Below are 13,983 nucleotides of genomic sequence, written 5' to 3'. Positions count from 1 at the left end.
AAGGCATTTCTTTTTAAATGATTTTTCCCAATGGAATAAACCCATTTTTTGGTTTGTTTTTAAAAATGAGTGCAATTAGTTCTGATTTTCCCTATTATAAAACCAAGACGTTCTCATTGTTAAAAATCTTGGGAAGTACCAAATATAATAAACATCACTACCTAGAGGAGACCAGTGTTAACATAATATAACAGGGATTCACCCTTGCTCTAATCCTGTTAGTTAATATAATTTACATTATCCTGTACAAATAATGTCTGTTGTAAATTTAATCTCATCATAAGCATTTTCATTATTGGAGCTCCACAAATGTGATTATCAATGACTGCATGATATTCTATTCTGAAGCTGTCCCATAATATACTTAGCTCCCAAATGTTAGATTATGTCTTATCATCAATAATGTTGCAGTGAGCATCCTTATGCTTAAATCCATATTCATGTTTTGGATTACCATGAAAAAAATTTCTAATAATCAAATTTCCAGGAAAAAAAATAGGAAAATTAGCTGAAAGGTGTCAATATTCATCAATAGGATAAATGTTATCCAAATTTTTTGTTGGTTTAAACACTCCTGTGAAAATACACTGAGTGGTCAGATTATTATGATCTCTGAATGCATAATAATCTGGCCACTCAGTGTATAACCTATATAATAAAAGGCTAATATGCAAATTGTTCCCTCGACCTGGAGTTCGACCAGCAGGCAGGCCAGCCAACCGCCCATGTCCCCTCCCCCTGGCCAGGCTGGCCGGACCCGACCCATGCACGAATTCATGCACCAGGCCTCTAATACACACACACACACTGAGTGGCCAGATTATTATGAGTTCAGAGATCATAATAATCTGGCCACTCAGTGTATATGCCCACACCTTCTGCACTTAGGTCCTTCTCCCTGTGTCTTCTTTATCCATTTGTGTCTAATTTCCTCAGAACTCATCCAGGAAATGTCTCTAGAGTATCGATCATGTACCAGCGTGGTGCCAGCACAGGAGAATGGCAGTAAGTGAAAAAGTGTGGCCCCTTTCATCAAAGAAGGGGTACCCCCTTGATTGTTATGGATGTCACACATCAGAAACAGAGTAATGGACACACTCCATCCCCTAGAGAGTTGCTCCCTTTTTAGTTAGGGGACTCAGCTAAAGAAAGAATGAGAAGGCAGGGGATATAAAGAGCACTGTGCTGTGGAACACATAAAGAGGAGCAACTAAGAGCCTCAAGGCAAAAGGATGCTCCAGGCAGGAGAAACAGCACAGGCAAAGGCATAGAGGTAGAGAAGAGCTTCCTTACATCTTGGCCCCAACATACCTTTCCAGACTCATCACTCTATACTCCAGTTACTGATAATGATTCCCTCCTAATTCATTGAACTCAACTCTGTACTTTCATCTTTCTTTTACTCAGCCTTAAATTCCTTTTCCTTCCTCCTCGTGAACTTCTACTCATCCTTCAAAGCCCAGCTCACACATCACCCCATCTCTGATGTCCTTTTGGACACCATAACTTGGAAGAGGCTGTTTCTTCCTCCTCTGTCCTGCCACCTGCTTTGATCTTAACACACTTCTCCCTGTTAAATTTTAGAATTTTTAATTTAATTTTTGATGCTGTTTATCTTTTGTCTTTCTTTTCAAGCTAATTGACAGAAGTTCTTAAAGTGTATCAGGGCAGTGTCTCAGTTAGGATTCTGTTGGCTGTGTGTGATAGAAAACTCAAAATAACCCAGAATTGAAGAGTCTTGGCTGGTAGGGCAGCCCCATTATCATCAGAGACCTCAACTTTTTCCAAATTACAACTTTACCTTTCTCATTTTGTGGCTATTCCTCATGGTCCCAAGATGGCTGCTTAAACTCTATTCATCCTGTCAGCATTCGAATCAGCTAGAAGAAAGAAGGGCCAAAGAAAAGAACACATCCTCCCTTAAGGTTGCTTTCAGAAAGTTGCAAACTACATGCTTAGTCATATAGTAATCCCCAGCTTCGTGGAAATGTAGGCTCTTCTGTTAAAAGCGGAAGTCTATTCTCCAGTGTTGAAAAACTGTTATTAGAAGACTATTAGCATTTTCTACCATGATGAAAAACAGGGAAAGGTCAAGGATGATTCCACTGAGCCAGACTGGGCTGGCTGTGGGGTCTCTGTGTCACTCACCAAGAAAAGGAAGAAAAAATAGAGCTACTATTAATTTAGCACTTCCTGCATGTCAGGCCTTGTACTAAGTGCTTGCTTTATCCCCATTTTGAAGGTGAGGAAAACTGAGTCTTGGTGAAGTGAAGTATCTTGACCTGCTAAGTATCTTTCTGCCCCAATGTCTGCTAATTGGGGCAGAAAGAGGATTAGAGCAGAGGTTTACTGGTTTATAAAGCACCTGGTGCTTAACTGCTGCCCTGGTCTACCATCCAAATGAGTCCCAAGCCATCTGTGGACCAGCATTGATGAAATGGGGCCTGATTGGACTAGACTGTTTGTTGGTGGTGATCACTACAGTAAAAGTTCCACTGGAGCTAATGGTTTTGGAATGAACCAATTGCCTTGCTTGTACACAGAAGTCTCTGAGAGAAAAGGGATCCATTTCTGCTTGTCACCAAGTCAAAGTCACCTGGGGGTTAGCAGAGCATTCCCACCCTCGTGTCTCCGGTGATCTTCAGCAGCCCAGGGAGGGAGGTCATCATATTTTTCCCTACAATATAGCGGAGGAATTGGAGGCCTGGCTGTTTACTCACACTCCACACAGCCCATCAAGAGGCAGAGCCGGGGGGAGAAGGGGAGAGCGCTCTCCTTCCATCGCCTGCTTCACTATGGACACAGTGCTATAAAGAACCCTCCTACAGGCTCCCACCTTTCTTCTCTAAACGTCCTGTCCAAAGTGCCTCCTCCAGCTGTCATTTCTCCCCTCAGAGCACATCCTCTTGCCAACCAGCACCACCGCTGAAGGTTTGGCCTTGACCCCAGAAGCGAACCTCAGAACCCAATGGGGCCCAGACAGCTGAGGCGAGTGTGGCCCCCTGGTGGCATGAGGTGAAATGAGGATCAGTGCCCTCAAATACCTCCCACACTGTGCCAGAGTGCCATAACGTTCGTTCGTTACCTAGCTGAGTAGGGTCTGTTCAGGGGTTGGGTGAGAGGAAGAGAGACTAAAAATGACTTAATCGGCCTGTGACCTGGGCAGGCCCTGAGCTCAGGATTCCTATGTTTGGTTTAATGTTCTGCTGTCTCTGTCTTAAAATTCTTTTTATTTTTTTAAATATATTTTATTGATTTTTTTACAGAGAGGAAGGGAGAGGGATAGAGAGTTAGAAATGTCAATGAGAGAGAAACATCGATCAGCTGCCTCCTGCACACCCCCTACTGGGGATTTGCCCGCAACCAAGGTACATGCCCTTGACCGGAATCGAACCTGGGACCTTTCAGTCCACAGGCCGACGCTCTATCCACTGAGCCAAACCGGTTTTGGCTTAAAATTCTTAATAGTATTTTAATTTTTCATTTGCACTGGGCCCTGCATATTACTCAGCTGGCCCTGATGTGGCCACTCTTATTGTCCTCTTGGCTGCGTGCCCTGTGGGGCCCGCTTTTTCAGGCTCGGTGCTGGGGTCACATGTTCCCTCCAGCTTCCTCCTCCTCCCCTGACATCCCCTCAGCATTTCTCAGGAGGGGTGGCCCCAAATGCCCTGTGATGCAGCGTGGGTACTGCAGTTGCCTTTCCAGGAATCTTCCTCAGAATCCCGTGGTTTAGGACAAAAGTGGATTTGCTTGGTCCTGAAACAGATCACTAAGCTGAAAGGAAACTTTCACCAGTAAATATCTGTTGGATGAATAAATTCTGAACTCAGGTATTTCAGATCGTCCTGCTCCTCATTCTCTATTTATTCACTTAACAGCTATTTATTGATCTTTTACTTTTATGCAAAATAACATGTCCAAGCTATAAAGGAGAAAACATGATAAAGATCAGGCTTATGCCCTGTCCAGTTTTGCTCAGTTGTTAGAGCACCAGCTCATGGACCCAAGGGTCATGGGTTCAATTCCCTGTCAAGGGCACATGCCTTGGTTGCAGGTTCAATCCCTGCCCTGGTCAGGGAGTGTACGAAAGGCAACCAATAGATGTGTTTCTCTCATCTCTCATCTCTCTCTCTCTCTCTCTCTCTCTCTCTCTCTCTCTCTCCCTCCCTCCCTCCCTCCCTCCCTCCCTCCCTCCTCCCTCCCTCTCTCCTTCCCTCTATCCCTATAACGTCAATAGAAAAAATATCCGCAGGTGAGGATTAAAAAAAAAAAAAAAGAGCCGAGCTCATGGTGATAGGTAAGGAAGATAAACTTATGCTGTATTAATTTTTTCCAACATTTTAATATGAAAATTATCAATGAAATAGAAAAGTTGGAAGCATTATACAGTGAACACCCATATACCCACTACCCAGGTTGTAAATTAACATTTTGCTCTTTTTGTTTAACATATCTGTTTGTTCACCCATCCTTTTAACCAGTTATCCATCCAACTTATTCTTTGATTCATTTCAAAGTTGCAGATTTAGTAGATTTCACCCCAAACCAAACACTTAATATACAATAATAATTTCTAGTTCCGTGATCTCAATTCAATCATAACACCTTTTCTTTTTTAAGCAAAAAAGGAAAAATATATATTTTTATATAGAAACAAATCATTTTCTGTTAAATATAATTGTGGAACGATAGTTTACGCACAATGCAAAACAAAACAAAACACACTGATTCCCCTCTGTGTGCAATGAGTCAAAGAGAGAAATGAGAAAGAGAGAAATTTCCTCAAGGCAATGAGGAAAAGAGAGAAATGAGTCACTTCGGTAGGAGGGGATGCTGCCTTGGAAATGCAAAGTTATGGCAGTGTTTTAGGAAGCTTCTTGCTTCCTTCCAATCAAAACAATAAAACCCCTGAGATGACACTGCCTCCGCCTTCTCTCCTCCTTCCTGAGGTGACTGTGGACAATTCCAAGGGGTTTTGACATGGTCAGAGCTGAAGTTGAAGCTCCAATATATTGATTGAGTATTGTATGTAGGAGTGGAGAAAGATACAGGCTGAAGCTGTCGATTTGGGAGTTGTTCACAAAGAAGAGGTGATGGCTGGGGTGAACGGGGGTGAATGGATTAGGCTTCTGAGGCTGATAGCATAGAGTCACAGGAGCAGAGGGCAGGACTGGGTCACAGGGAGAGAAGGTGATGCTGTTGAAGCGGTCAGAGGAGGCACACTCAGAAAAGAACATGGAAAAATACCTAAAGCGAGACTCTAAAAGGGAGACCTACCCCATCTTTCTACATTTGACCAATGAGAAAAAGTAGGCTGAGGCATCACTCAAGAAAATTAGCAGCAGAGCTGGAGCAAAATCAATGCCACCCAAGTGGTACTTTTCCAACAAAGTAACTCAATGGGTTCCTTCCACCAGGACCAAATGCCTTGGGGTCATGATTTTAATCTTTAAAACATATGAATTTGGCCTTATACGCAGGGATTTATCTAGTTTCGCCTTAATGAAAAACTAGGTTTTTTCCTAAATTATTGAGAGATCTGTGATCTCTGTTAATGTTTCTCGGTTTTCTTTAAACTCATATCACTTTTTGATGAGTATAAAAATCTGGAAGTTTTAATACCTACTTCTACTTCCCACCCCAACTGAGAATCACCAATAACAACATACAACCTGTTCTCAGCATAAACTAGCAATGCATGCATAGTTTTATGTGATAAAATATAAAAGTAAAATAATCAGAAATATGCTTTCTCAAATAATAACCCTCTCCCAATTTGAGAACCATTCATCCAAGGAGATGGGCTCAATTTATTCCAGGCTGTGTGTACCCTTGCAACCTCCCCCATATAGGTTAGGGGTGCTTTTAGTTGCCAGTAAAAACTCCCATAATAGTTACTTAAGCAAAGAAGATATTTAATTATTTCCCATGATAACCAGTGTGGAGGAAGAAGATTCAGGTTCTGTTCAACAACTCAGTGACAGTAGAACTTTCTGGGTTGGCGTCTCAGTGGTTTTCTTAGCATTTCCCTGGTGGCCCCAAGATGATCTCCGTAGCCCCAAGCATCACTTCCTGTTAGGAAAAAGGCAGCAAGTGGGAAACAATGATTTTCCTTGTTTTGCTCATTTTTTCGGAGAGGAAGCACTTTCCAGAACCCCACCTTTGTCAAGAGACTTTCCCATCTACTTCCTTGGTCACAGTTGTGTCTCATGCCAACCCCTAGACCAGCCACTGGCAATGAGGAACTTGAGCACGATACTCAGCTTGGACTAATCATAATGCAACCTACCTTCCCAGAACACATGCCACATGGGACTTAATACAAACTTCCTCTTGTTTTTGCCCAACTCCCTCACTAGACTATAAGCAACTTGAGGGCAGAGATTTTTTAATTTTTTTTAATATATTTTATTGATTTATTTTTTTTTTACAGAGAGGAAGAGAGAGGGATAGAGAGTTAGAAACATCGATGAGAGAGAAACATCGATCAGCTGCCTCCTGCACAACTCCTATTGAGGATGTGCCTGCAACCAAGGTACTTGCCCTTGACCGGAATTGAACCTGGGACCTTTCAGTCCGCAGGCCGACGCTTTATCCACTGAGCCAAACCGGTTAGGGCTGAGATTTTTGTTTTGTTCACTGCTATATGCCAGGACCAATGCAGGTATTCAATAAATTGTCATTAAATGAAGGAAGGAAGGAATGACTAAGGAAGGAGGGGGTATAGGTTTTAGGTAACCAGCAGTGTCTGCTGCCCCTGACCACATACAACCCCAGTTTGATCAATGTGATGAATGGTACTAAGTGACTATTGATCACCAAGAATCTAATCTTAGCCTTGTGTCTTTCCTCCCAGGGAGTGAGCCATAGCTGGAGGTTGCTCTTTTGCCAATGACTCTCCCAATTCCTCCAGCATCTTAGAAGATAAGATGTGTGAAGGGAACAAGACCACCATGGCCAACCACCAACTGATGCCCCTGGTGGTAGTCCTGAGCACCATCTCCTTGGTCACAGTGGGGCTCAACCTGCTGGTCCTGTGTGCAGTGCGGAGCGAGCGGAAGCTACACACTGTGGGGAACCTGTACATCATTAGCCTCTCAGTGGCAGACCTGATTGTGGGAGCTGTTGTCATGCCAATGAACATCATCTACCTCTTCACGTCCGAATGGTCTCTGGGCTGGCCTCTCTGCCTCTTTTGGCTTTCCATGGACTACGTGGCCAGCACAGCATCCATTTTCAGTGTCTTCATCTTGTGCATTGATCGCTACCGCTCTGTCCAGCAGCCCCTCAGATACCTGAGGTATCGCACCAAGACCCGAGCATCGGCCACCATCTTGGGAGCCTGGTTTCTCTCCTTCCTCTGGATTATTCCCATTCTGGGCTGGCCTCACTTTATGCCACACACCTCAGGGCACCGGAAAGACAAATGTGAGACAGACTTCTATGATGTCACCTGGTTCAAGATCATGACTGCTATCATCAACTTCTACCTGCCTACCTTGCTCATGCTCTGGTTCTATGCCAAAATCTACAAGGCTGTACGGCAGCACTGTCAGCACCGGGAGCTCATGAATGGATCCCTCCCTTCCTTCTCTGAAATTAAGCTGAAGCCAGAGAACCCCAAGATAGAGGCCATGAAACCAGGGAAGAAGTCTCTCTGGGAGGTTCTGAAAAGGAAACAGAAAGTTGCTGGTGGTGGCCCTGTCTTGAAGTCCCAAGATCCAAACGAGATGAAATCCTCAAGTGTCTGCAGCCAAGAGGAGGATGAACACGTGGACAAACGTCACTGCTTCCCCCTTAATATTGTGCAAACACAGTCAGAGACAGAGGGGAGTGGCAGGGACTACATAGCCATCAACCAGAGCCAGAGCCAGCTTGAGATAGATGAGCAGAGCCTGACTATGCATGGGGCCAGTGAGGTGTCAGAGGATCAGACCCTAGGTGATAGCCAGTCCTTCTCTCTAGCAGACTCAGACATCCCCACAGAATCAGTATCAGGGAAAGGCAAACCGCTAAGTGAGTCTAGCACAGGCCTTGATTATATCAAGTTCACTTGGAAGAGGCTCCGCTCTCATTCAAGGCAGTATATGTCTGGGTTGCAACTGAACCGAGAACGGAAGGCTGCCAAACAATTGGGTTTTATCATGGCGGCCTTCATCCTTTGCTGGATTCCTTACTTCATCTTCTTCATGGTCATTGCCTTCTGCAAGAGCTGTTGCAATGAACATGTGCACATGTTTACCATCTGGCTGGGCTACATCAACTCCACACTGAACCCCCTCATCTACCCTTTGTGCAATGAGAACTTCAAGAAGACATTCAAGAAAATTCTGCACATTCGCTCCTAAGGGAGGCTATAAGGGGATGCAACAAAGTGACACTCAGGATGTCCCTGAGGAAAATGGAGGGTGAAGGCCTGTGAGTTGCCAGTACCTGGGCTTTCTGGAGTCAAAAGAATAGTCTTAAGGACGGCGTCATTTGGAAAGTTCTTAGGCACCATTGGAAGAACTGCAGATGGCAGTGGTCAGCAGAGAATGTACTTTGAGTACAAAGCAGAATATTCCCAAGAGAATTGAATCTGGACGAGTACTCCTGCTCCTCAGGAAATGTGGGAGCCTCAGACTCATTAATTCAAGCTTCCAGGCTTGAGTTAATTGGCAGTTGAAGGGACTCGTGGGTAGAGTTCCACTGGAGAGTTGAACTCTAGAGCCTTCCTGGAATGGATCTAGATGACTGTGCACACATGCAGATAGATGCTGTCCCTTTCCAGGGGTCACCTTGAGAGGCATAACAGGTATTGCACTGTGACTGCCACTTCTCAGAATACCTCTCTTCTGGGCCTCTTTCACAGCTTTTTCCAGAACTAATGTCTGAACTGCCCTAGAAATTCTGCCTTATGATTTCTCATTCACACGTGTCTCAGAATTGATAGGAAATTAGGCAGCTCGCACACCCATCATTTTCAACCCCAAATTCCTTTTAGCTATTTTTTTTAAAGATGATAAAAGCTGCCTACAAAAGAAAGAGAAAAATAAAATTTTAATGGTTTCACATTTTAAAAAAATTTTTAAATGGAATAAGAGAAGAAAGCCGTATTTCTTGAGTGTTATGCCAGGTTTATCTAATTAAATCCCCATCACACCCCACAACAGGAGGGTAGTGTAATGAGCGAAGCAAACTGAGATGCAGCATGGTGAAATAAGCTGCCCAAGATCACAGAACTAGTTATGTGAGAGAGCTAGAATGAAACCCTGTGGGGTTTCAGCTCATCATAACACATTTTTTCCCCAAAGCAAAAATTTCTCTCTCTCTCTTTCTCTCTTTCTCTCTCTCTCTCTCTCTCTCTCTCTCTCTCACACACACACACACACACACACACACACACACACACACACACACACAGTTCCTGAGAGTGGTAGAAATTCTCAAAAGAATATGTTGTGAGCAGGAACAGCCAACAGAATATGTCTGTGGCCATTGAAGGTGATACTTTGAAGGGACAGTGTGCTATTTGTGAGTTCTGCTGTGTTTGTCCCAAAGTGGCCATGTTCTTTTAGAGTCGTGTCTCTCAAGTAAAAACTAGCAAAGGCATGGTAACATACAGCTTTACTCGATGTTTATGTTGCAGTCTGGTGGTGACTTATATTTTAAAACTTGATGCTAAACTGTAATATGCGTAGCAAATGGAGTGCCTGTACAAGCTGGCATTTTGTGTCTTGTGTTCCTGTTTGCATGATCTGTTAAAATGAGAGGTGTTGTTGTTGTTGTTTTTACTTACTTAAAATATGATATAAAAAACTATACTGTTACAAGTTTGACTTATTTAATTCTACCATTCTGAGTCTCTCAGGTGGAGAAGATGTGTTGAAAGAACTGTCAAAGGTTACAAGAGCTCATATAGGGGTTCTCTTTGGTTTCTGATCACATTTGTAAAAGTCTCTAGAAAAGGACTTGCTTTTCAAAATTAGCTTCACTCTCACTCTGCTTTGCATCCCCATAAGCTCTTCTTGCTCAAAACTGTGGGAGCTAAGGAGATTTTTATCTTGGTGTTAGAAGCTGCAGCTGGTCTGTTTCCAGGTCAGCAGCCGTTCCTCAGAAGACCTGTGGACGCACCCTTCACTGGGATCCCTCAGGACCAAGGACCCCCCAAAGAGACCACTCTATACAGACAAATGGCTAAAGGCTCATTATTGATGTTGATGAACAGTTAAGGCAACTAGTGAAGAAAAATGGTTATGAGCTCTGACTTTGGGTCAAAGGGACCTGAATTTGAGTTTGACAAGAACAAGAAATGATCAGTATAAATTGTCAGAGCATAAAGAACAAGATCCATGCATTATTGTATACAGGTTTTTTTTTTATAACACTTGCAGTGTGGCTGGTACACAGAGGGTACCCATACGTAATTTTCAAATATACTGAGAATATACTATGTGCTTTGTGCTTTACCACCATTATATAATTTAATCTTTATAGCAGTCTCATGAGGGAGATTTCCATGTTTTTACAAATGGGTAAACGGAAGCACAGAGAGATTAAGGGACAGCTGTAAGATCTGATTCTGGAATGTGCTCCCTTTCCACAGTACCAACCTTCTATTCCTACTCCTATCTGAATGATTGGATTAATTTTGAATTAATGAAAGGACTAAATTCATATGAGATAACTCTACCTCAGCACATTCAGCAAAGAATCAGTGCCCGATGGCTTGCACAAACTCCAGTTGAAACCAGGCTTTCTGCCACCCTAAATCCTATATAATAAAGAGGTAATATGCAAATTTGCCATCACTCCAACACACAAGATGGCTGCCCCATGTGGACAGAAGATGGCCACCACAAGATGGCTGGCAGGGGAGGGCAGTTGAGAGGGACCAGGCCTGCAGGGTAGGGCAGTTGGGGGGAACCAGGCCTGCAGGGGAGGGCAGTTAGGGGCGACCAGGCTGGCAGGGGCGGGCAGTTAGTGGTGACCAGGCCAGCAGGGGAGGGAAGTTAGGGGCAATCAGGCTGACAGGGGATCAGTTAGGCATCAATCAGGCTGGCAGGGGAGTGGTTGGGGGTTATCAGGCTGGCAGGCAGAAGTGGCAATCAGGCAGGCAGGCAGGCAGTTGGGAGCCAGGAGTCCTGGATTGTGAGAGGGATGTCTGACTGCCTGTTTAGGTTCGATTTCACCCAGATTGGGCCTAAACGGGCAGTTGGACATCCCTCGAGGGGTCCCAGATTGGAGAGGGTGCAAGTTGGGCTGAGGGACACCCCCCCATGCACGAATTTCATGCACCAGGCCTCTAGTATTAAAATAAATACCTTCTAGGAAAAGGAACTTGGATAAGAATTTTCTGATTAAGAAGCTCCTTTGGGTTTCTTTTTATGGGCTTAACGCTGATGAGCTTAAAGCCAATTCTTCATATGGCCAATTTGCCAAATTTACCAAACGCTGGTTTCTTTTTAACTGTTTACAAGGTTTATAACAATGCATATAGTATATGGCTTTTAAGAACATTTTTTCTACAATTGTTGTGAAGGTATAGTAACTGATTCTCCTTTTCCTTCATAGCCACATATTGAGTAAGGTTCAGTATGCTTTGTCCCCAGTGCTTTGCTACTACAGGGACAGACTGAGTTGCAGAGAGGGGAGAAATAGAGGTGAGGAGACTAAGGGTAAGAGAAGGGGGAAGTTGTGGGGAGAAATGAGAGGAAACTAGAGGAGATGGGGGTGGCAGAGGGTCAGAGAGGACAGATCAAGAGGAAGAGATGAGGGACACCAAGGGACAGAAGAGGAAGAGAGGGGGAGATGGATGTGCAGAAGGACAGAGAGGGGGAGATATTAAGGAGCAAATGGAGGAGATTAAGAGGCAGACAGATGGAGACAGGGGAGACAGAGAAACTGAGGAATGGGAAGGGAGACATAAAAGAAAAAGTGGTGTGGGGTACAGAAAGAGCAAAAACCAGGTAGCATAGTATTAATAACCTCAAGAAAAATCTACCTTCAGGAACATATCTTCATTAATGTAGTCGTAAGTTAAATTTATTCAAAGGAAGAATTAAACATGCTTAGCTTTTGATAAACAGAAAATGCCTTTAAATGCTTCTTGGAGGACACATACAAGTACTTTTGAACACTTCTTGGGCCAGGTATTAGGAGACAATGGAGAACAAGGCAGACAGGACTTCAACCACATGGAGTTACTTTAGGGTTGCAAGTGACAGAAATCAGCTTGTGAATGGCTACTGAGGTGTTTTGTGGAATCCAGGAATATTTTGGATGACCTTGCCTCAGAAAAGTTTGAGCCTCAACAGCAGAAGAAGTTCCCTCTAGAATATTGCCATTGACCTATATGATTTATTCTTATTCCTACTGGCTATGAGCATCAGTACAAAAGTCCAAAACTCAGGGTAAAGAATTGTCCCATGTCCACCTCAGCTGCAATCAACTCTGAAGAGAGGTGGGTGGGGGGTGGGGAGTAGGTGGCACATGTGGTACAAACATGGCTGGAGGACCAGCAGTTCCCAGAGGAGAGGGAAAAATTATGAGTTGGGCAGAAACTCCAAAGGGTATTAATTACAAGGATTTCAAAGTCCAGCTGGGGAAACAAGCTTATAAAGAACTAACTTTAACCTACCCTCATATAAGCTTAATAGAGTGAAGCCTAGAGGTGGTGGGTGTCAGACACATAGGAGATGACATCCCTACTGTGTTTTTTTTTAATTTATTACACTAAATATACACAGTAAAATGCACCCATTTTAAATGTAGAATTTTGACAAACACATATACTCACATCATCCCCATCTCAAGATAGAACATTTCTAGAAAATTCTCATGCCTCTTTGCAGACAATGCCTCCCTTATGCCCCAGGCAACCACTGATCTGACTTCTATCACTATAGATTAGTTTTGCTGATTCTATAATTTTAACTAAGTGGAATCATATAATATGTTCTCTTTTTCAGTCAACATTTTGTCTAAGATTCACCCACGTTTCAACTGGATTTTGATGTTGGAGAAAGGGTTAGACCATAAGAGGAAGTGTGAGGGTATTGCAGATGGAGAGATGAATTAGCAGGGTGGGCTTAAAACACCAGAATTAATTTAGTGTGACCCAAGCATGCTGTCTGAGGGGCAGTGGCAGGGGAGGAACCTGGTTAGTGAAAACAGTTGACAATGTTGAATTTTACTTGAGTCTCCTGCTCTTAAAAAACAGCAATGGTTAAGAAATCCTTCCCAACCCAACACACACACACACACACACACACACACACACACACACACACTTTTGTGCTTCTGAAATGGTTTACTGCAAAGAAACATCAACTCTCATAACTTATATAAGACTTATGGATATCTCCTTGTTTATCTGCGGCAAGGACAGACACAGTCTTGAATTTATATTCTTTGCCTTATAAGTAATTAGCTGAACTACTTGTCTTCACTGATCTAACAAAAAAGTGCCTATTAACCAACTTGAGTTAAGCTCCCCAGACTCCTTACTGTTGATTCACTCACAGGCTGAAACTGCATACAACCCCTCCTGAGAACTGGCTGGCCTCAAGGTAAAACAGTCTGATTTACTACTATTAGATCAAACCACCCTTTCTTCCCACTTTTCCACACCCAGTTTCTTTTAGTCTTGTTCACTCTTCCCTATTGAATAAACTTTTTTTGCCTAACTCTTGAGACATTTGCAGATCTTTTGGTCAGAGTGATTTCCTATTGCAATATTTCCCTCCCTTGTTGCAATAGTCTCTTTCCTCTCCTCCCTCATTCTGTATAAGAATCCTTTTGGATAAAGTATCTCCTTACAGGCTTTGATTTTTAGGGCCAAAAGTTCTTTAACTTCAGCAAGCCCCTTAAGTTTTCCTACCCTCCATTCTTTCCTATGTAAAATGGGAATAATATAACACCTACTTTGTTGGACCTTTGTGGCAGTTAGAGATGTGAAAACCTGTAAACATGGTAGATAATCAACAAACAGTAGTCATTACT

The 13,983-nt window shown here is 43.3% G+C and overlaps 2 protein-coding genes across 2 annotated transcripts in view; both read left to right on the top strand.

Moving 5' to 3' along the window:
* The window catches only part of HRH1 (histamine receptor H1), a 71,646-nt gene extending 63,293 nt beyond the window's left edge, over positions 1-8,353 (top strand). The window contains exon 3 of the mRNA XM_079795439.1: positions 6,857-8,353. Coding sequence (XP_079651565.1) covers positions 6,930-8,348 — 1,419 coding nt within the window. The 5' untranslated portion in view covers positions 6,857-6,929 and the 3' untranslated portion in view covers positions 8,349-8,353. The remainder of the gene's footprint in view (positions 1-6,856) is intronic.
* A 310-nt stretch (positions 8,354-8,663) lies between these two features.
* The window catches only part of ATG7 (autophagy related 7), a 254,822-nt gene continuing 249,502 nt past the window's right edge, over positions 8,664-13,983 (top strand). Inside the window, exon 1 of the mRNA XM_079795433.1 lies at positions 8,664-8,794. Within this exon, the coding sequence (XP_079651559.1) occupies positions 8,754-8,794 (41 nt within the window). The 5' untranslated portion in view covers positions 8,664-8,753. The remainder of the gene's footprint in view (positions 8,795-13,983) is intronic.

Source organism: Cnephaeus nilssonii, assembly GCF_951640355.1.
Source record: "Cnephaeus nilssonii genome assembly, chromosome: 17".
Lineage (NCBI taxonomy): Eukaryota > Metazoa > Chordata > Mammalia > Chiroptera > Vespertilionidae > Cnephaeus > Cnephaeus nilssonii.
This window is presented reverse-complemented; position numbering and strand designations above follow the sequence as displayed.